At 44.4% G+C, this 23,676-nt stretch overlaps 1 protein-coding gene across 1 annotated transcript in view; it reads left to right on the plus strand.

Moving 5' to 3' along the window:
• The window catches only part of ITPR1 (inositol 1,4,5-trisphosphate receptor type 1), a 149,443-nt gene that overhangs the window by 19,330 nt on the left and 106,437 nt on the right, over window positions 1-23,676 (plus strand). Inside the window, exons 4-9 of the mRNA XM_048957818.1 lie at window positions 17,118-17,233; window positions 19,934-20,020; window positions 20,959-21,117; window positions 22,373-22,471; window positions 22,955-23,038; window positions 23,128-23,274. Of these exons, the coding sequence (XP_048813775.1) occupies window positions 17,118-17,233; window positions 19,934-20,020; window positions 20,959-21,117; window positions 22,373-22,471; window positions 22,955-23,038; window positions 23,128-23,274 (692 nt within the window). The remainder of the gene's footprint in view (window positions 1-17,117; window positions 17,234-19,933; window positions 20,021-20,958; window positions 21,118-22,372; window positions 22,472-22,954; window positions 23,039-23,127; window positions 23,275-23,676) is intronic.

The following is a 23,676-nucleotide window of genomic DNA, read 5'->3' on the forward strand; positions in this document are numbered from 1 at the left end:
TGATGGATGAGGGAAAGAAGGAAAGTAGAGTCTAATATTGTGCCTATAACATCTTTAAGACTGAAGTATTGGTCACTTATTTCTGGAAGAATATATCTTGCAGAAGGATGCTGTTAAATATCTGCAATACGTTTTCATGGGCTTGATGAGGAATCCTTTAGTATGAGTTGAAGTATTTATATAACTGTACCAGAAAACTGCCAACTGTGAGTACGCCTTTGAATTTGATGCCCTTTATCTGATCAAGAAATCCTGAGTGCTGCCTCTAAAATGTGAGTTTTTAGCCCACTGCATCCTACATACAAGCAGATGTTATAGGCAATTGTCACAGTGGCATTTAGAGCTTTCAAAAAACTGGAAAGACAGAAATGTTGTGTTTTTGCACTCAGTAATGTGCTTTGTATCTGCTGAAGCTTGAAAGGTTCTGAGAAGGAATCCAAGCTGAGAGCTGCTGCAGCGCATGCAGGAGCACACCCAACATCCTCCCACCCTTCCCAGGCAGGAGGCAGGCAAGGTGCAGTGCTTTCCTGAACACCTCATTCCCAAACATCTGCTGTATCCTATTGCTGGGGTACCAAGGCCATAGTGGAGGCAAGGTCTGTGTGGTACGGCTTCCAAGAGAGTCTTCTTAATTTGGCACAAGAAAAGAGCTGCAGGCACTGAACAGGAAGAGGAGATGGGGCTGCTCGGCTTCTGAGGCACACACTGAGCACTGGCTGAGCTGAGTTTGCGTGCTGGTCTGTGCTTGGTGTGCTGTGGTTAAGCAGCTGTCTGCCAGCTTCTGGGGTAAGCGCTTTCATCTTAGCTGTTTTGCATCTAGATGAAGGCAGAGCGAAGCCCCTTTGAAATATAAAGTGGCCATTAATATGGTTAACTGGAGTGGTGTGTGCATGGCACAGTCTGTTGGCTCAGGTACTGCGAAAGAGCAGGGAGAGTTGGACTGTGAGGTTTTAGGACCTGTGTGCTTCGTTTGCCCGTCTAAAGAATGTGGGTATGGGTTCTTTGCTGCTGAAGCAGTAGATGGGGGAACCAGGCAGGGCAGTGACCACGTACTGAAAATGAGAAATAAGCAGAGTTCTGGTTCGAATGCTCATTCTTTCTCAACTGCTTTCACAGGTCAGAGCTTTTTCCCTCGTGGAAAGTTCAGCCTATTTCAGGTAGGATCAAGGGAGGGATTGCCAAAAAGCAGTGCTTAGCTATTAAGTAGAACAGTGCTGTTAATAAACCTAGCCCCAACCTTGTAGACAAAAGAATACTGTGGCTTTGTTGCCATAGTTTCAGTGCAAAATCTGACCTTAGCTACAATAACATTCGGTTAGAAAGAACTAGCTAATCAGTTTTCTAAAATTAGTGTGTTCCCTAGTACATAAGCCAGTATGAACAGGATATTTAATGAAATATTATACTTAGTCACAAGAGCCCAAGGGAGTGAAATGCCTTAATGAATTGTGGGGGTGGGGTGACATTGGTACATATCTTTTAATATAACAAAGTTATTAAAATTTGTGGCTTGCTTAAAATTTAGGGTATTTCAACAGTTGTGTTCCATATACTTTATTTCTTCTGAAAGCTTTTGCTCTGTTCTGTAAGCTGTGAAGACTGAGATGCTAGTGGCCTTCATCAATACTGAGAATCCATGTGCTGCTGCCAGAGGACCTTCAGGGAAACTGCAGATTTACTGCCAGCACTTCTGGCTGGGAGAACCTGAGTGCTGTAGAGGTGGAGGGGTCTTACACAGAAAGGTGCAAATACTAAAGCAGGTGGGTAGAGTCATCAGTGAGAGGTTTGTGAGGAAAGAACTGTGTATGTACTGGAAGAGAAACAGGTGTTAGGGATTAGAGCAGCCCTTCCCCAGTTGGCTGGAGTGAAGTTTTGTTACGTGTAAGTTGTTGGGGTTTTTTTGGGTATAAATATGAAAAAAATGCAAATCTGGGGGAGATTAACCAAGCTGGTGGTATCTCTGCAGCTGTAAGTCTGGGAAGTAATGCTGGCAGTGCTTCAGTTTGTCTGAGGGCAGTCAGAATAAGAATGGTGAGGCCTTGGATGAGCACAGCAAGCCATAAAAATGGGCTGTAGTGAAAGGCAGACCTGGTCCGGGTGTCTGCAGCGAGCAGCCTGTGACACCTGCATCTTCCTCTGTTCCCATATTGCTGCTGGAGATTGAATGCTCCTTCATTTCCATTGCAGGATTTGGGTTCCTCTTTCAGGATGGTCTTGCCATTCAAACTTCTGCCTCTGTGTGCATCACCAGGTTAGAGCAGAAGCAGTGCCTGGAACTGTTCGGGGAAGCAGAGGCCTGCCCAGCTGCTGGCGAGCTGCTCTGGCCCTGCTGCACACAGGGATGCTGAGCACGTGAGCTAACTGCTGTCCCCTTATTGCGAAAGTCAGAGCCTTTAGGCTGTCACGTCTCATGGGAATGTTTCAGATACTGGAATAGCCATTACAGATTGACTGATGCTAAATGCAGTGTTCCTGGAAAATTTTATTTTAATGAAATGTGTATTATTCAGCCCATGAGGAGATACTGGAGTTACAGTTAACTTTGTACCTAATTTGTGAAAATACTTGCTGTTGAGTTCTCATATTGGCAACTACTGTGTTTTGATTATATAACTCACAGAAGTTCAGTGAAGACAGAACTCCTTGTATTTCAGGTGAGGGATCTTTCCGTGGCTCTCAGTCCAATACTCAGAGTAAGAAATCACCTCTGTGCTCCACGGCCAGCAGAGAAGCAGTGACACTGCTCAAAGCACTGCTGCAGGATTTGCTCCTGCTTTAGCTGGAACAGATTATCTCTGGTTCAGATTTTATTAAGGGTACAAAATGCTTTGCTATGCAAAAACAGTCTGGTAGCACTTAGACCTTGTATTCAGTGAATGTCAGCCCTTCTGCTTGTTGAAGTTAAAAATTATACAAGGGAAAAAATAAGCACAGGACTTGCAGGCATGAGGAAGTGAGAACTGGATGAGAGAGTAGCCATCCTGAAAAGGAAAAAATCTTGGCTGTATCCACAGAAATCCTTCCCCCTCCATAGCAGCACGTGGTCCCCAGCCAGCACCAGCTAACTTTAACCAGCCCAGGAAGGCAGGGTTTGGGAGGGACGGTGCCCCACAGCCTTTGGGACCGGGGTAGGAGCAGAGTTGTTTGTGTTAGGGATTCCAGCCCATGACTGCTCCTTACGCTGTAAAGCTGGGGCTTGTTTTCTAAGAAACAAGAATAAATCTCAGTATTATTAGAATGTAATCAGTCTCTCTGTGCAAAGAGGAAATGTTTGCTTCCCTCCCCGCAGACTCTGCAGTGAATTGTTAGAGCCTGAACATGCTGGGATATTGAGTGTGTCCAGAGAGGACTGAGCTGGAGTTCTGGCTCACTTCAGAAAGCAGAAATGGTGGTACTGATCTGATGAATGCTCCATCAGCCCTATGTACAGGTTTGGATTAATCGGCACCAAAGGTTTCAGAGCAGGGCTGAAGAACGATGCAGTGAATTTATGGTGGCACGGATCAAGAAGAGTCTTGGCTGTCTGTGCTGAAGCCAAATTCCAGCATTCTTCTGCTCCTTCCTGTAGATGCTCCTATCCAAGGCATCCAGCTACCTTTCACTCTTCGTTCATATCGCAACTTCAGTACTGAGCAAAAGTTGTGTCTTGGAGTTTGTTGGCTTCTGTTTTTTAGAAACATACTGATTTAAAAGCAAGTGTGTCATTCCATACTTGTGTGATCACAACAGAGTGATGCTGGAAAGCCAATAGAACTTGTAGTACTGGACTGCAGGAGGAACTTGGTTACTGAGGTTTTCTGGGAAACAGGGATTGTGCACCTTCACATGGGGCTGCAGGAGCATCTGGCTGGGGCTGCAGGCACTGTGTGCTCATGGCCCAACACCACGCACCACATCCATCTTCCGTGCTTCAAGCAGCAGTGCCAGCACCCCACAAGCTGATGTCTTAAGGACTGGAGGATAAAGTCTGAAGGCAATGCAGGCCTTAAAGATAACTCTTTATTGCTGCCGAATGCTAAAATAGGCAGAAAATTGATTCCCTCCTACTCCCTGTCAGGCAGATGGCCCTGGTCATAAAGAATGACAACAAGGAGAAGATCCTTCAAATATGATTTACAAGTTCTAATTTCAAATACACATTTTTTTTTCCCCCATATGCTATCAGTTGTGTTCTTAAAGGTTTTGTGTTGTGGGAATTTGGGATAAATAATCTATGGAGTGGTTGCTTCAGTGCTCGATTCCTCTTCAGTGAAAGTAGCAAATCAACCTCAGAAAGAGGAAGAACTGACAATTTCATCCCTATCCAATATTCCCTACTTCTTTGTGTGGTTATTGTAGATTACAGCATTAGTGCTGAAATATGAGACAACTTGACAAAAGATAATTCTGCATTTGGATCAGAATTTGTCTGCAGAGAGTCCTTTGGAATTTAACAGCTTATCCATCTTCTGTCTCCTTATAGGTAGTGCATGTGAATGTATATTTATATAAGCATACATTAAGAAATACAAAAATGTAAGAGGAGGGTGTATATATAGGGAATTCTATATTTATGTAGAACCTTATATGAGCATCCACTAGGATTTCACATCAGCATCTTCTAACCTTGATATTATGGCTGGTGCGTAGTTTCTAATTTTTCTGGTGCAAAAATCAAAGGGTGATTTCATGTTTCATTGCTCTTAGTATTTAGTTGAATGGTCAGCAGCAATCGCCTTGGCTTTTTGGTCCTCCTGTTCCCAGTGCTCCCAAGCAGCTTTGAGGACCTCAGAGGCACATGGCTCTGAGAAAATGTTTCTATGATGGGAACAAGTGTGAGTAATTAGTGCTTTGTTTCTCTGAAATGTTTGATAGAGGGAAGCCCTCAGTTGTGTTGCAGCTCCACTCATTTCATTTGGTGTGGACGTGGCCTGAGCAGTGAGTGCAGCAGTGAGGTGATGGTGGCAGTCGGTTTGGTGAGGGCTGTGGGGAAGATGCCCTCAGATGAGGCTGTGTGGTGGGGAGGCTGTTTGTGGGCAGGGAGACTCTCACGTAACTGTTGAAAAGAACATGAAAACGTGTGAGGTTTTTCACTTTCTGAAATTCAAAGGGAAAAAGAAACAAACCAAAACTGTGGGGAAAGCTGTGAAAGTTCTTAGAGAAATAAGTCAGACAAAGTGATTCTTTTTTCAGACATTTTCAGGGAGAGAGGATTGCTGTTCTCACAAAGCATTTTCTTCCAGCTTGGTGTTACAGCTTTCACTATGGAAATATCTGTGCTATAGTGAGAATCGTTGTGATCCTTTGCTATGGTCAGTTGGGCTCCAAATGCTTTTGTCTGATAACAGGGAGAGGATTAAATGGAGCTGTCAACTGACCGTGCAAAACTAATTCCTCCTTGCTGTGCCGTGCTTTCCCTTTAGGTGCCCCTGATGTATGCATTTCCTGCATTCTGTATTGTCCCCTTTCTGGGGACAGCAGGAAGTGCTGGATCTGCTTGTCTGCCCTGTGTTGCTGATTACAGTGAGTCTGCTCCTCACCTTGATGGCCTGCTACTGCTATAGCTGTAAATGGGAAGGGATTTATTAATGGGGCGGTTTTGTTTTTGTCTTTTAAATAAAGAGCTGAACGCTAAACCTCAGATTAGTCCTGCAAATCCATTGCTGCAGGCATTTGTGCTCACTGTGTGCCATCCCTGGCCTGCAGGAGTATCTCTGAGGCATAGATCCTGGTCACCAAGCAGTTAACTGCTCTGAAGAGCAATGCTGTGCTCGTGCAGAGTTTAAATTATGGCTAATACAGGATTAAAATTAAACACTGTGTTGGGAACTAGACATCAAAGTACTTGGGGGGGGGAAAAAAGTGGCAGGAAAATGAACTGCAGCCTTAGACTTAAAAACCCAGTAACTTTAAAAGACTAACTTTTATCCTTCAGTGATTTGAAGTGCCTGTCACTTAGAGTTCCTTCCCTCAAGTCGTAGTTAAAGGCTCATTTCAGAAAACCACAGTGACTCAGCTGCTCTGAATATCTCAGCTAGCATGTGGCTCTTGCTGGAAGCCCGAAGATTTTCTTCCACCTCCGAAGTTGATTTTTATTGGTGGATGCATTATTGGAAGAATCTTTTGCACTATGCTAATTTTAAACATAATTTAAATATTTAGACTTTTAAAGAAGTATAAAGGCATGGTACTCTGGTATTGCTAAGTAGAAAGGAGGGCATTTATTTATAAATACTTACTGTTTTGCAAATACAAAGTTATGTTTATCTAGATTTTTTTTCCATCATTCCAAGTGACTGCTCCATAAACAGTGCTAGTATTTATTGCCATGTAATCCGGGATTATTCTGATCTCTGCTGAGGAATTGAAAACAAGTTTCTTGCACTTTTTTCTTCAACTCAGCTAGAAGAGATGAGCGGTGCTTTGACCTCCTGAGATCTGTGCCACACGGGGTCATCGGTGGACATCTCCGCATGGAGCTTGAATCGCACCTTGTTCTGGCTGTGAGCCTGGATAAATCCCCTGTGCATCTGTCCTGTGCGCCTCCCTCCAGCCCTGCACCTTGAGGACAGTGCCTGCAGTGTGCTGGGAGGTGGTGCTGCACAGCACTTGTGAAATTAGTTGTGTGTCCTGGTGAGAGATGTTTCCATGTGTGTTAAGGGGAAGATTTTATCAACCTGCAGATTGTAGAGGAAGAAACTGTGTCCATCTACGCTTTGATGTGGTAGGGTTGCAATATTTCTTTTCATCTTTGTGTAGTGGACAGAAGCCCAAGGGAGCTATGGATACGTGATGTTGGATGGATACTTGTAGTAATGAGAGACAGGAAGCTGTGTGATGAAACGCACCTTCCATAAGAGACAGTGACCTACAGGGTGGCTTCTTCAGTAGGCTGCATCAGGCACTATCCTGTGTGGGTTTCAGTGCTTTACAGGCCTGGGCAAGCAGCTTTCAGGCTGGGCTTGGTGCATTCATGTGCAGTTAGTCCAATCCCAATTGAAATTTCAGCAACTGACTGAATTGCAGGAGGCGATGATTCCCGATTGCTAATATCGTTCCAGTGCTCGATCTGAGGGCACAAATGATCCCTTTTTCTCTCTTTTTCCTTGTGGTACGCAGAAGTGTTGCCATGGAGGAGAGCGGGGGGTGGCGTGGGCAGGAGCAGCTGCTTTGGGCCATGGAAGGCTGGGGGAGGAGAATGGGAAGAGCTGCACGAATCTGCTCCTGCAAACGGTCCTGAGAGCTCCGTGCTGCCAAGAGTTGGGTGCGATCGTCGGGGGAAGCTTTGAAGGCATGTAGGGATCTTTTGAAGAGCAAGTTGGAGTTCTCCATGGTGGTGGGCAGGGGAAAGAGATGGCAGAACCGATGTGTGGGCGCTTCATGGCCCCCTGGGCTTGGTCAAGGTTGTCTTGGCATTGATCTGCACCTCTCTGTATTGTTTGAAGAAATGCTGCTTTTCAGTGGTGCGGCTCTTAGAGTGTCTGCCTATAGATGCTTCTGCTGTTCTACAGTGCCAATATCACATGTCAAAAAGGAAGGTGTATCTGAAAGAAGGGCATAAACCTGATGTTGATCTGGGCATAGAGGCTGGAAGATCTGACACCAACAGCTGGGAAGCATTTTTAGTGTGATTATGATACAAATAATACTTGAAAAAAAGTGATTGTAACAAAGGAAAGAGGGGCGAGGAGCCAGCAATGTTGAAAGATTTCAGTGCCATTTTTCTGAACTTTAAGTTTGTCACTGCTTTGTGGCTACTGATGGTGTCTGTGATCCAGGAGGGCTCCTTGCTGACTGCATTGATGCAGGCGTGGGATGTGCTCAGTTGGGGATACAGCTGGTGGTATTTAATAACTCTTCCCAGCCCATCCATCACTCTGAATCCAGCTTTCTTTGCCACTGATTGATGTATTGTCATTATGTCATAAGGCAGATAAAATATGGCTTAAAACACTGAAAAATAATGACTTGTGTAGAAGGAAATTTGGAAAATGGATCTAGCATGAAGTAGCTTGAATAAATTGATCAAGTCAGATGTGTGTGGCCTCAATGTTAGGGCAGTCATTTGGTGCTTCCCTGGGCAGTGCCTGTGCATTGCTGTTGTGGTCTGTGGACTTTGCGTAGATTCCGTCCCCAGAATCAACTGAAGGCTGGGAAAAAACATTTGGATCTAGAGTGTGTGCTTTGAATGCTAAGGAGAAGCTTTACCTGGGTCGTAGCTTTAGCTAGGCAAGGATTATATCATCACTTTTTTCCCCTCCCCTTCTTTAGCTAATAGTGTTGCTGTGAAGGCCTCCCAGCTGTGCCCAAGACACGCTGATGTGCAGATTCACTCATCTCTTGGCAGCTGGCAGAAGAGGGGACTGAAATGAATGGATATGTTGATTCACAAAGGCTGCGGGAAGGCACCAATTAATAGGCTTTGAAACTCCTTGACTGGTAAATATTGTGTTCTTGAGGCTAAATAGGCTTGGGAAGCAGGCTGTGCTGGGGCTGGGCGTGCAGATGGGTGCTCCTTGCCTGGTGTTGCTGTAGCACTGGTGTCACTGCTGCAGGGTCGGTGGGAGCCAGGCGTTAGCAGAGGGGAGTCCCTGGAGCACAGGGGAGAGGAGCACCTCTTGGGTTGGTGCAGCTCCTGCAGCAGAGTTGAAGAAGAAGTTGGGAGTTCTATTGCTTGCATGCTTCTGTGAAAGTGTCAGCATCATGCTGGGTTTGGGTTCAGCTTTGTCTCAAACGGTCCAGTCAAAAGAGGCAGAAGTTGTCGTGTAGCATTATGGCACCTAAATCCAAACTTCTAGCTCTGCTTAGCTGGACAAGGAGTTAAGGAAATGAACCTTAAACTTTCCCTTAAAGGGATGTTTTAGGTCCTTGTTTTCCTGCATTAAATTTCAGCTCAGTCTCTTTTGAAGTTGGAAAAAAGGACAGTGTTCTGCTCATCTTCGTCCAGCAGCACGAGGGCAGCTCTGTACAGCGGGGTGAGGCACGTGGCAGCCCCGCACTCACTGTGCAGGGAAGGCTTGGTTTTCTCTTGCCTGTCTCACTGCACCAAGTGCAGGGCGCTCCAGGTGACAGCAAGTGCCCCATCAGCACCTCTGTCCAGGCGTAATCAATAGGGAGTCTGTAGCTGGTTTGGGATGATGGCATTGCATTAAAAACCAAGGAAAAATCCTGTAAGAATGGAGCGTAGGCTCCCGCAGGCTGGGACAAATGCCTGTGAGCCTCTGCTGGCAGGCTGCGCTTCCGCTCCTGCTTTCTGAACATTTGTTCTTCCCATTTGCAATCCGGTCCAGTGCAACGGGCTGATTCGCCTTTCTGCTGTCCAGCTGTCTGACTTTAATACAACGTGGGTTTGCTGCTTTGGCTCAGAGCTTTCACTTGCCTTATTTGGTCAAGTAGTGCTGTTTGGCTGTTCCTGGAAGGGGCTGCTTTACTAGTTTAGGACTATTTTCCACTTTCATTTTTGATCTCTGAAGCTGTGGATTTTGTTCCAGCAGCAGCGCTGGCAAAGCTTAACTCTCTACACTAGCTGAATATTGTACGCTGTAGAAGTGCTCCAAGTGTTTTGTCCTGCACTGCAGCACACTGCTATGCTGCTGCAGGCAGTTTGGGCAGATGAAATAGATGGCTGCACTTGCACTTACAGTATGCACAGCATAATCGTCAGCATAATCTGCTTTTTAAAACAGCAGTCGGTGTGCAATCTTCAGTGCTAAGGCTGTGCCATAGAGGGTTCATCTAGATTTTAATTAGCTGCATGATTTGTTGGTGTGCTGTGTGCTCTGTTCCTGAGCAGAGGAGTGGCAAACGTGAAGGAGAGAGCTGGGCAGATTGGGAGGCAGATTCAATAGGCTTCAGCAAGAGCATCTCTGGTCCCCTGCCAAAAGAAGGGTGACTGTTTAAAGTAGAGACAGGGAGTGGGCCTCAGTAAGTGAGGTGAAAGGCTCAGCCAAGCACAGGAACGGGAAGTGAGGAATAAAGCTTTTACACTAGGAAAATGGATGGAGACACTGGTGTTAAACCTTATGTGCGTGAGACTGGAGCTCAGCTCAGCAGCATGGCTGATCTGTTCAAATCCAGGATGTTGTTTCCTATAATTAAGACAGGTCTGGCTTCTTTCGTCGTTATTCCATTTTTTCTTTGGTTTGCTAAGCCCTACACATAGTGCTGCTTAAGTCCATCCATCACCCATTTATTGGAAATTGGAACATCTGCGTGGCAGCACCTTATGGTACTGCTCTGTGCCATGCTGCTGGTAGGTTTGCTGCAAGCCTTACAGAGCAGAACACAACTTGGAAATTCATTCGATTATGGTGAAAAATGAAGAAATGTGTTCAAAAATATCACTGCAGTTCAGTGGGGGCATATGGCAAAGCACTGAGATGGCCAAATCCAGGGAGGGAGAGAATACAGGCACATGCTGCAGTGCCCTGGGGAAGGGTCTAGGATTTTTAGGAATTGAGTTGGAACAGGAGGAGTCAATGTTGTGCTGTCAGTACAAGTGCAGATACTGCTTTGGAATATATAAAAAGAACAGATGCCAAAAGACATAGTAAATTATTTTTTTCCCTATTTGACTTGTTGGCAGAGCCTCATGTGGAGCATGCTGTGTAATATTGCACCTTGTTCTTCAGGAAAGATAGGAGCCAACAGAGTGCAATGGTCAGGAACAGGCTTGCGTTTTGGCAGCTTTGGGCACAGCACCCAGCTGGGAGAGGGGATGTTCTGTTGGCCATGTGTGCATGGAAAAAGAAAGAAGCAATGGCTTAAATTGTAAAAACAAGCAGGTTAGGTGCAGAAATAGTGGAGCACAGGGATAGATTGCTACAGGAGCTATGTCAGGAATGGAGCAGGCATGGCTGCTTCTGCCTTTGAGAAAAGGATGAGCTGAGTAAACTTTCTGAGGGTCTTTCAGCCCTGTGAAGTTGCAATGTGGGCAGTTGTGTGGAAGGCAGCAGGGCCACGGCCTGGGGAGTGAGCAGGCAGGAACCTTTCAGGCGAGGTGTCCCAAGCATGCTGTTACCACGTGAAGAATGGAAGCACTGAGTTCAGGTTTATTATTTCTTCAGCTCCTCTAAGCTGGACTTCAGTAATGTTATCGAGCATTTCTGTAGTGTCCCTCTAATGTGGGACATTACGTGAGCTTTTTGCCTAAGCCCAATGCTGAAACGCATTAAAGGCTGAAAATCAAGTTACTGTATTGAACAGCTGAAAATTTTGCCTTTTGCCTTCTGTGATGTGCGGTGGCTTTCTTACAGCATGCACACAGAATGTGTTTAAACAGAAGCAACTTGCATTGTGCTGTTCAGCCAGCTCTAACAGCCCAGCCATGTTCTTTCCATACTGTTCCTCGCTGATGTGCTCAGATGGTGTTTGAAATTTGATCTACTCCTTGCTCTTCCCCTGCTCCATGTCCAAGCCCTTTCCCGCCTCCTGCCCCCACTTCCTGGCCCATCCAGGGCTGCAACTCCATCCTGGAGCAGCAGGAACAAGTGAAGAAGCAAACATGGATATTATATCCAAAGGGGGAACAGTTGAAATAAAATGAAGTGCAGGCAGCAGATGCTTCTGGCAGAAAATGCTACAGACAGACGCTGAAAAGACCCAAAGGAAGAATGTCGCGGTGTTCACATTCTGACACTTGTGTTTTAGTGCCTCGCAGTGGGATTTATCGTGTAAACTATTAAAAAGGAAATAGAGGATGGCTTCCTGAGTTAAGAGTACAGCTCTCGAGGCTCTGACAAAGGTTGAAGCCAAGGTGCTTTATTTAAAAATGCTTCTGCAGTGCTTACGTATCTTAGTTTGCTGAATCCCCTTTGTATAAAGTATGACATATTTCTCCTTGCTGCATGTAGGGCTTAATTTTCAGTTGTGTGGGAGAGGGAAGGGACCGTCCCTCAGACTTGCCTCTTGGTGTGCTTTGCCTCTTGTCCAGGATTTCTTTTCATGCAGGACCAGAGGCGGAGATGAACTAAGAGGGTAAAAACGTTGGCTGAAACCACCGGCTTTCTTCAGATCCTGGGTTAATCCTAATAAATGTTTGCAGTTGTGAACTCTTCTCATGTGTTCCTTTAGGTGGTGAGGGTTTTTTTTGCCTTTTTGTTTCCCTTCTCCTTAGCATCCATAGATACAATGTGCTCCATAATGCTCCAGTGGCACAGACAGGCACTCTTTGCCCATCAGGTTTCTTGGGGAGTTGTGCTGATTCCTGGCTGCCTCAGGGTGTGATGTTCTGCTGCTGCTGCTGGGGGAGAACGTTGTGGTGAAGCACAGCTGGCCTTCATTCCTACTGCTGGTATTGCTGCTCCTCGGGGCTTTGTGTCTTCATGAAGCACCTTTACTCAGCAGTGCTCATACCAGAGGTTGAAAAACGTAACTGGTCTTTCCTGCAAATGTTTCCTTTTGGAACTGCCTGTATATGTAGTGTCTAAATATTTCTCTCTTTTCGAGTAGCAGCTTTCTTTTTGAAGGAGACCAAAGAGGTTACATGCAGAAATAAAACAAACACTGGTGTATCGTGAACTCTTCGGTACCTAAAATGTTTACTTAAAGGTGTTTCTCTTCTGTTATTCCTTTGGTGTTTTTTTGGGCACTTTGTTACCATTGTGGTTAGGAGGGCTTCTGGAGGCCTTTGCTTGTTGTGCTGTGTGTGATGTCTTTGCTTTCATTCTCGGTTTTCCCCGAGGCATGGCCACGTGTGCAGAGCATGGTGAAGTTATTTTTCCCTGCGGGGGGAGCTGCGTGCTTCTCCTCCTGCTTGGAATGAAGTTACCTTGCTCATTTTTAACCAAGGAGCAGCTTTATCCCACAGCGATGTTTAGTTGTACTGTGCGTGTTGGCACACTGTTAGTGACTGCAGAGTTACTGACAGCACTGGGTGGAGGCACATTCTGCTACCTATTTAAAACACCTTTGCTTTTTAATGCATATCACAATACTGAGTGCTCTTGATTGAATAAACATTGATATTTAGTGTCCATCTTTCAAATGTGTGATTCCTTTTGCTTTGAAACCACTGTTGTGGTTTATTTCTTTCCTTGATTTTATGCATCAGCTCTAAGTTAATAATAGCTACCTTATTTTCTACACTGTTACAGCTTGACAAATCAAGTAGTGATTTCCATCAGTAGAACTCTTCATAAATGAGTACTGTGGCAGGAGAGCCGTTGCCATAACATCTTACAGATATGAATGGAGGGTTGTTAATTTAACATTAAAAAATATCTTCAAATCACAGGTCACGCAGCCTTTCCATTGCAGTGTTAGCTGCAAGGGGGATTTCTACTTTGTGCTTTAAAAAAAAAAAAAACCATTGAAATTTCTTGGAAAGGGTAAGATGCAGCAGAAATTTCAGGTAATTTAGTCATGTAATTGGTCCAGAGTTGGAATCTCAAAGTGTTGGTTGCCTTGCAGTGACGTGTGATCATGATGAGTGAGATCTGCCAGTTTGATATACAGATGTCCTTTTGACCTGCACTGGTGTTTTCCCCGGTTGTTCCATGACCAAACTGTTGGCAACGTGAGAGAGGATTTCAGTGCTCTTCTGCTGGCAAACCATATGCAGCTGAGGTTTGTTTTCCTGCTGCTTAGGCTGGAGCTGCTGATGGAGTGGGCTCTGCTGCGATAGTGGGGCAGACGTTCAGCGTGTCCTGACACAGTTCTGATCTGAAACACTCCTGCTCTACTGTGAGCAAAGCTCGTTCACTGCAAAGTGAAAATGAAAGGATGTCTTCTCATCACAAAGACAGTAATTTCAGTAGATCGGGTTCTTTTTTCCTCCTTCTTTATGGAAATGCAGGAGTGATTAATAATGAACACATTCCTGTAGCTGCTGTTGCTTTATGTTCTTTGAGCCTCTTAGGCTGTCATCTATTCATTTTAAACGTCAAAAAGAGCAAGTATGGAAATAGACAGTGTAGTGCTGCAAGGGCTGCTGGGAAGGTGAAACTTGCATGGGATTGAATATATGTATTTTTCTATTCTGTATACCTCCTGCATGGAAATATTTCAATTAAACACAGAAAAGGTCTTCATTTTGTCTCGAAATAATTTCTTCAGCTGTGTGGAATGCTACCATGTTTGTGAACGTGTGAGCACTGCGAGACCTTTGTCACTGGCACTGAGAACTTGGATGTTCCTCTCACTGCCAGATTCATTGCCTCTTCATCTGCTGTCCTGTTATTTTTTTCCAGGATGCTGATTTTATTATTTTCTTGTATTCATTCTCTACTGTGAGCGGGTTTCACCCTTGGGGAAATACCAGCTATGGAGGTACAGAACACAAGAGAGAGCAACTGCTAAATTCCAGTGGGGATTTGCTAATCTTTTAATTTTGTTATTGCTGTGCAAAAAGCAGTTGTTTGTTTTTTTTTAATCAAGTAATAAAGGAGTAGCTGTGTTGGTGTTAAATACTCAGCAGGCTTTATAAATGGCTTAATGAAGCATCTTCACGTTTGTAGTTTTTCCTCCTCTGAAAGTGCTCTGCAGCTGGATCTGTCCGAAGGGGCAGTTGTGGTTGGAGCGATGGCCTGGAGGATTATTCCTTCTCCACATCCCAGCATACCTCAGGACATGGTGTTTTCTAGTGTTTCTGATAGGCCTTCATTATCCCTCTGTGTTTCTGGTGCATGCAGAGGATGACCACACATTGCTGGTGTATTTCTATGAGCTTCAGGTGGCAGAACCTGGGTGGAGATCCAGATGCCCAAACAGAGAGAACTCGCATGCATGTATGTGCAAATCCTCTTCACTTGAGGCAAAACAACTGCTGACAGAAGAGCAGAATTTAGCCTGGAAAGCTTGAAACACATGTTTAATACGTGTCTATATAAATCCCATTCATCCCCTTTGTGCACGTGCACAATGAGGTAATACATGGTTACGTGGGTGCTTATTTCCTCCCGGCTGGACCTTTGTTCAGTGTTTGTGCTTGACAGCGTGCCCTCACTTAACCAGCAGTTATGTAGCATTTCATTTTTCTGCTTGCTCAGTGTGTGACTCTGCCTTCTTTCACTACTTCTTATGAGGATCTGAACACCAAATGCATTCCTTAGCAGGTGAAGTTCAACAAGCAGTGTTTGGTACGGTGTGATTAACTCTGCAGCGATGGCTTTGTTTATTGGCTTGGTAAATCACAGAATGGCCAGGGCTGGAAGGGACCTCAAAGATGATGAGTCTCCAACCCCCTGCAACACGCAGGGCCACCAACCTCCCCATTTAATACCAGCCCAGGCTGCCCAGGGCCCCATCCAGGCTGACCTTGAACACTTCCAGGGATGGACGGGGCATCCACAGCCTCTCTGGCAGCTGTTCCAGCACCTCCCCACTCTCATGGTCAATAAATCTTCCTGAGCCCATGAGCAGAGAGCTGGGCTTTTGTCTACAGGGAAGTCAGTGAGATTCTTCACTGCTTTGGCTTCATTTTGGATCTGTTAGAAATAGGCCCAACTTACCCGAGGGCAGTGACAAGAGCTCGGTTTCTCTGATGCTGTGATTGCAGACCTCTGACCGTGGTGGTGCTCAGCTGACTCGTACTTGCATGTTGATTTTTGGAAACGTGAGCCTGTAGAGTGTGCAAATCAATCTTTATTTATGCTCAGAAAGCTCGTAGATCTGTGGTGAAATGCGCTGCTCCAACCAGCCTCCGGTGACCGTGTTGAGGTGAATGCCAAATTACACCTGGTTTGTCTCCTCAGCTGCTTAAGAAACAGATTTAGAATGTAGAAACGTTTTATTGTTTGTAGCTTTTTACCTAGGAAGAAACCTATGAAAAACATGTTGTGTTTTTCTCTGTGGTGTGGGACAAGGTCAAATGCTCACAAGGGGGGGTTGCTGCAAGCAGCTCTGCAGGTAGGAGTGAAGCCTGGCTGGGAAACTTCTCTGATTGAAGAGCCTGGAAGCAAGTGTGCTTGCACAGTGACTAAATCTGGCATCCATTAATTCTTCCGTGTGGTTCTGTTAATTGCTGTCATTGTGTGAACTGATGGTTTAAGCAAAAATAGAAAAATTTATGACTGATGTGTTGCTTACAACGCATCATCTTCACTGAAAGTGCCATTCTGCAGCAGCTCTGAATGCTGCTCTGTGTTGTCAGTCGCTGTGATTCATCTTTATCTAAAGGAAAAATAGGTGGAAGAGTGCGTGCCTGGAAAGTGCCCAAGTGCTGTGAGGTCAGTGCTCCAGATGGGGCTCGGCGCTCCCTGCTGCTCCAGCCTGCTCCTGGCTGCCCCTGCTGCAGGTCCTGCACCTGATGTGCCTGTAAGATATGCGAGGTAGCAGCCAGAAGCCTTACAGCCACATTGTTTCCAAAGAGGTGCTGGAACAGCTGTGCTGGCATGTGGGGCACTGTGCTCAAACATGCAGGCTGCTGCTTTGGGTGCTCTCTGAATAGCTTAATTTGTTTACTTGCGTGTATGGTTGCTTAGCGGCACATGGGCAAAAAATAGTAAATACAGCTAATTCAGTTGTATTACTGATAAGCTAGCATCTCTTGAATATAAAAATGTATGTTTAATGAGGCTTATCAGCTGTAATTCCTGACTTTTGCTGGGCAGGACATTAAGTAAACAGAGGTGGTGAACTTGGTGAGGAACCCGGCATCCCTGGGGTTACCTCTGCCTCTGAGCTGTGCACTGAGTGCCTCTGCTGCTTCACACTGTCACACAGGGGTGTTTTCTTCTGCTCACGGCCTTACCGTGCAGTTGTCACCAGTTTCTTGTGCCTTGTTTTCCTTAGCAATAAAAGGGACTCAGTTAAAACAAACAAAACCTTGAAACAATCACACGGGGTGATGCAACGTACCGGCTGAAGTATGAAAAGCAAGATTTGAAAGTGTGTAAGATGGATCAGTTTGCCTGGGAAAGCATTGAGAAGTGTTACCATTTTAGTACAATGGGTTTTCGGACTGGGACAAGCGGTGAATTTTCCGGTCTTGCATCAGATGTTTGGCAGCAGCAGTTAATTTTTATCATTCATGGGGCAACGTTCCTGTTGCCCAAAAAAGCATGCGTCTGATCAAGAGCTTTCTGGAATTTGTTTATAAAGCTTTCCTTGCTGCTGAAATATTTGGACAATACTAGCATAATCCTAGTTAATTACAAATGGTTGAAGCAATTTCCATGCTTATTTCATTGTTTTTGTAGATTGTCTGTTCAAGCTATGTCCTATGAACCGGTACTCTGCTCAAAAACAGTTCTGGAAAGCAGCAAAGCCAGGAGCTAACAGCACGACTGATGCAGTGCTACTCAACAAACTGCACGTAAGTATTCAGGTTCTGGTGCTTGTTGATTATAAACACTCTAATCTGTACTGCTTTAAAGAAGCATTTCCAGTCACCTTCCCACAGTTACCAAGGAGGCACCAGCAGAGGGTGTTGAAATCATTACACAAGACTCCTTTTGAGGCATTGACTGAGATCTCACTTCTGAACACCTTTTGGTTTGTGATGGCGTACTGTTCACAGCCTGTGTCCAAACAGTGGGATGCATGGCACCAGGTTGGAGTGGCAGCCGTTTAAACTTCTCTTGGTGACCTGTGCTGACCGCAGTGGTGCTTTGTGGGCCTGTACTTTTCTAGCATGGAAGCAGGATGGTGCAGACAGCTGCTCAGAGGAGCAGGCTCTTGGGATTGCAGCTCAGCACATGAAGTGATGGGTGCTAGCTGTGCTGGTTGTGCCGTGGGAGCAAAGGAAGGCTGATAGATCTGCTGAGGTTTCTCATGTAAACGCTGCTGCTGGATCTCTGTAAAGGTTGCTGGGTAATTATGACTAATTTATAAGGCCAGACTGCCTCTCTTTCCTTATTAGCTTGCAGTATTTAATATTTTTCTGGGTAAGATGTTGTTCAGCAGTTGAAAACCCAGCCAGGCAGTTGATTGCTGTTTTTAGAGTTGCTTTTTTTTAAAAAAGCCGACTAACTTAAATACCATCTGTTGACTTTAGAGTTAAATAGAACACATGTTTATGTTAAAATTGCCTAGGCTGGAGTACTTCATGTCAAAATTACAATTCTAAGTATTTTTAGTTTCTTAAAGCCTATATTAAGCTCATTGAAGACAGAAATACAAAAAGGCCCTGTAGGAGAGTGTCATTTGCTGATTGCCATATGGCTGCCTTGCTCCTGCATCTTACTGAGACTGTTAGGCTCATTTTGCTTCTGAAAACATAATTTTATAACCCAGGAGCAACAACTTGACCAGGTGAAAGTTACTTCTTCACTGGCTGTAGCACAGAGGTCAGTCCCTTGTGCTGTGTTTCTCCTTCCCCTTCTACGATGATATGAGAAGGAGGCCGTGCCATCAAGCTTTATGTCTCAGGGGTTTCTGGTTTCATGTTTTCTGATGTGTCAGGGGAGGGGAGAGTTAATGCCTGCGTAGTGTAAGTGCAGGTTCATGTATTTTAAGGAAAGGTATGTTCTAGATGCTGTATCACATGGGGAAGACACTGTGTACTTGCTCTGGATTGCTGTCTCATTTAAAGTTGTCTTCTCTTCCTTTAGTATCTTCCAGTTCAGGTGCCTGGGACTGTTATGTTCCTGTTTTCTGATGGGGTCCCTGCAGAGATCCAGGATTTGATTTTTCCCAGTGTTTATCCCCAGCTGAGTGTGTCCATACAGGCACGTGCCCCAGCCTGCACCTGCTGTCTGCTTGGCTGGCTGGGAGAGCCTGAGGCTGTGCCGTTCTACTGGGAATGGTTTAGCACTGAGCCTCTGCGGTGGGTGTGCGCAGTCACATCCATCCCAGTGCCTGAGTCTGGTGCATGGAGTTAAAATAATTTGATCATGTGTATGCTGCCTGTGCACCAAAACTCTTTTCTGTCAGTTAGATGAGTCCATGTCACTTATTGGTACATGGAAGGCACTAAAACTCCTGCGTTTTCTGTAATACATCTTAGAGGGGAAGCAGGCTGTGTCCCCAGAATGTGTGCCTGCAACTGTTACCTCTGCTCGTAACTGGATTTCTTTAGCAGGACATGCAGTTTTTATGAAAATCAGCGATGCAGGATTTAGTCATATTCACTTGCCTTTTTTGGCTTCTGTTTGCCTGCTGGTGCAATTTATTGTCTGCTGTGGCATGCTCACTGCTGAGGTCAGGTTATTTTAAGTTAATGCCATTTAAGGGATTTAAAATCTGGGACACTTGTCTTTCTTTGGTATCGTGAATCAGTGCTGCTTGAGAAGCTGACATCTAGTGGCCAGAGAAAGTGCTTCTTTCTCCTTGAGTGACAGTCAGATGTGGGAGATGGTTTTGAAAGCCGTCCGAAGCCTTAATCATGTTTCCACAGAGCACACGATGTCCCTTGTTTACAATCATGTGATAGCCCACCCTGTGCAGGCAGAGGATTTTTCTTGGTTACTGTCACGGATAGCTGAGGGACTGCTGTGTTACCCGAATAAATCTTTATCGATGCTATACTCTAAAGTCAAGGAAAAGAAAATGTTTTTCAGTAATAAAAAGAAAATTATGCAACAATTTATGCAGCACTCTATTTCTGAATGGTGGGTTTTTTTTGAGTTTGAATGAGCAGCTGTACCCCAGGCTCTCATGGAGAAAGAGCTGGTTATCATACATAGCAATATTCTAAGAGTAAGAAATTCTGTATGAGCTGAAGGTTATGGAACTTGAATATAGCATGCAGGTAACTTCCTGTGCGGTCGCTAAGATTTCTTTTCTAATCCTGCTCTACCATCAGGAATATGATAAAGCACTTGTTTATTTCTCTCCCATCTTTTTTATCTCGTGTTTTATTGCAAAATTTTGTCAAATTCAAGATGTGTTGTTTAAATGGTGACCAAACAATTGAAAAAACGATGAGAAATAATGCTGTTGGAAATAACAAAGAGGAACACGCTGTATCGTGCACTCATTTTTTCCCAGTTCTGTGAAACACTTACAGATAACCTTGGTGCTTTGGCCACACTGGCTATAAAACAGCAAAGAAATTGTTTGGCTCTAATTTCAGCATGCAGCCGATTTGGAAAAGAAGCAGAATGAAACTGAGAACAGAAAGCTGCTGGGAACAGTTATCCAGTATGGCAATGTTATCCAGGTGAGTTGTGAGCATCTCTGCAAGCTGAATGGGGGGCTTCAAGCAAAGTCCTAGAGAGAGTGACTGCAAATTCATGAAGTTCATTGAGAAGAATCTGTAGGTTTGAGTAGTGTGGCAGCACTCTGAAGTGTGATCCCATGAAGCAAGGTCTGATGTCCATAAGGATGCAGATAGACCAGGGTTTTTTGTGATGGATTAGCTGTGCTTTTTCTCCTCCGAGGTCGTGTAATGATTTCATTGGGAATGCTTTCTGTGCTGCTGCATCACTGGCTGTGTGGAAATGGCACTGTGCAGTTCCAAGCACAATTTCTTGCAGTCAGGTGATCAGACATCAAATGGCAATCTGCCACAGAGGAAAGTGAACACATATAATCAGCTATAGTCCATTTAAGCAAAGGATATACCGTGTGCTGGGGACTGAGAAATACTGAAGTCAAACCCAAGAAAAATGGAAAGAACAATAACTACATAATTGAAAAAGGCACCCTTAATAACTGGAGTATAACGTGAGCAGATGCTGGATCACCCTGAAACCAAAGCAGACTTACCTTCCAGTAGATTTGGTGCTGCAGCCCTTCAGGAGTAGGGCTAATTACCAACTAGGTCTGATTTGCCCTAATTCAAGGCAGTGGGTGACGAGGAGCACGACAGAGTGGGCTTGGTTATTGCATGAAGTTGGCTGGTTGTCTTTTACCTTTTGGCACGTCCTAAAGCATTTGCAGTTAGGTTAACTGGAAGGGCTTTGTGCAGGAGCACAGTGTGCTACTGAAATAACCACCAGCAGAAACGTGCCTGAATTCATCACGATTTTCCTATAACATGCTTTAGGTTTTACTTTGATTCCTGTGTAACACTGTGGTTGTCCTATACATGCTCACTGTCTGTTGAGGGGAGGAAAAACGAGCATTCCTAGAACTGAACTCTAATTCTTATTCTAGCTGCTTCACTTAAAAAGTAACAAATACTTAACAGTAAATAAGAGACTGCCAGCTCTACTAGAGAAGAATGCCATGAGGGTGACCTTGGATGAAGCTGGAAATGAAGGCTCCTGGTTCTACATACAGCCATTCTACAAGCTGCGCTCCATTGGAGACAGTGTAAGTGCTGAGAAAATCATCTTCATGTATTGTTTGCATGCAGCTTGGAAGGAGGTCTGTCATGCAATTAATGAAATACGCAGGTATTTTAGTGCATGATATTGCAGAAACAACCTTTTTCCTGTCGAGAGGGAGAGGAAAAAATTGCTATGGTAACTTGTATTTTGAAAACATGCAATGGGTGAATGGAAGGAATAAGGGGCTTAATTATGGTAGCTGTGCACAATTCCTGTCCAGTTCTAAATGAGAGGAACTGCTGAGGTTCTTCAGCAGATTTGGAGTAAGTGATTAGCATCTGAGCTTTTGGTGTTGCTAGCTTTGAATCAAAATTACTCAAATATTTTACGTGAAGAATGAGGTAATAATGAGATCAAATGGCTCTGTTCATGGGAAGACTGGAAAATAACTCATTTGGTATGTAATGCATTACTGTTGTACAAGAGATCATGCATCAAACTGAAGAAATTAAATATCTGAGTCACCTGGTTGTACAGTCTGTCTAAAACACAGCATCAATAAGCATTAGTGTGCTCTGTGCTGTAACCCAGCCGTACGCTTGGCACGTAAATTCAGTGGGCTTTATAAAATAATTCCTCCTGTGAACTGTCCCAAGCATTTTCATGTAATTGTTCCTTTTGCACACACTTGCACGCATGCATGCCAAAGCACAAGGCAGTGCAGTTGTAGTGGCCATTAACCTCTTCAAATCCTGTGAATTTGCAGGTGCTTTATCGTAATGACCAGTTGTCTTCAATCCAGAGAAGGATTTGTATTTTAATTTAAGTAAGGCTTGGCCCAGGCAGAGGGGAAGAACAGGACATTTGCTGTCCATAATAAAGTGCATTTGCCTTGAGTCATATGCCAGCCTGGTCGAGAGTCTGATTTTACAAATGAAAGTGCATCTTGGAGGAGGAGGATTTTTGGCTGACCTTTTGCTATCGGAATTACTTGTTAAATGTTAACCAATGAAACAACTTCATGGGAAGCAGCAGATAGATTTGTTACCAAAATTACAGGCTATGTTTCTTCTGTAAGCCTCTAAGTCCCTTGGTATGGGATTATTTTCCTGCCTGAATGACTGAATCTATAGTAGGCTTCTGGTGCAATGGAATCCTGATTTTTGTATTCAGACCGGCATCTCTCCAAACTACAAGGCTGCAATTTCCTCCTATCACTCTTTTTTTTTTTTAAACAGAAAACAGAAAAACATGCTTTCTGAGATTGCAGGTTTGTCTGATGCTGTGCTTATCTACAGGTTGTCATTGGAGACAAAGTAGTCCTGAACCCTGTCAACGCTGGTCAGCCTCTTCATGCTAGCAGTCATCAGCTTGTTGATAATCCGGGATGCAATGAGGTAAGGGCAGACAGACAGAGCTGGTAGCACAGGAGTTGGGAACAGCTGTACAAACCTCTGTCATTTCAGCTAAGCTGCTAGGGCTTGTGTTGTAGGAAAATTAAACCTTGGTAAATTCATTAGCACCTGTGGTGATGTTTAAGAATTATCTTGTAACTCATCTCCTTAATGTCTCTGCAAGACTTCTCTTGTAGCTTTTGTGCACTGAACAAAGGTTGAAATTTGATCTGTTTTTTTTGACTGGATAGAAATGAGATTATTCTTCAAGATCAATAGCCATGGCTCTATGGTGCGTGACTTACTGGTGAGTCAGATCTGTAGTTAGATTTTTCATGAGCAGATGCAGAAGTGGCTTTATTTAAAGTAATGCAGGAGTTTGTGTACCCTGATGAGCACCAGGTTAAAAAAATAAGGCAGTAGCTCTGTGGCAGAGCTTATGCAAGCACAGGACAGTGGGACTAACAGTTTTGTTTCTCCTTTTAGGTCAACTCTGTGAATTGCAATACAAGCTGGAAAATAGTCCTTTTCATGAAATGGAGTGATAATAAAGATGACATCCTCAAAGGGGTGAGACTCAAAAGTTTACTTGCTTGTAACTTGTTCTCTAGTGGGTAATGTCTCTGTCTCTACTGATCATGCATTCTGGGCTTTGACAGGGGGATGTAGTAAGATTGTTTCATGCAGAGCAGGAGAAGTTTCTGACTTGTGATGAGCACAGAAAGAAGCAGCACGTCTTCCTCAGAACGACGGGGAGGCAGTCTGCCACTTCTGCAACCAGCTCAAAAGCACTGTGGGAGGTGGAGGTAAGATAAGAACTGTGACCTGGGCTGGGGGTGGCTCTGTGGTGGCTGCTGCTCTTTAAAAACCACATGCCTGCATTACTTTTGTTAGCTAAAAGTCTTCCTGATATTTGAATTTAACATTTCCTTTATTTGCTATGTTTTCTGTGTGAAATCAAAACTGAGGGTGATTTCTAATGCTGTAACGGATAGCTCTGAAATACGAGTTCTTGACAATTCAGAAAAGAGTACAGAGAAGCATCTGTGATGTCATTTTTCTTACCAGTCTCTGAAATCTAAAGCCAGCTAATAATCTCAACTGTCCCGCAGAGTGTTCTGAACATTCTGTTTCTGGTGTGCAATGCTGTGATTATACATATCTCATTTGAAAGGAGATAGCAACCTGTGCTAGACTGTGCGTTGTCT

Source organism: Lagopus muta, chromosome 11 (genome assembly GCF_023343835.1).
Source record: "Lagopus muta isolate bLagMut1 chromosome 11, bLagMut1 primary, whole genome shotgun sequence".
NCBI lineage: Eukaryota > Metazoa > Chordata > Aves > Galliformes > Phasianidae > Lagopus > Lagopus muta.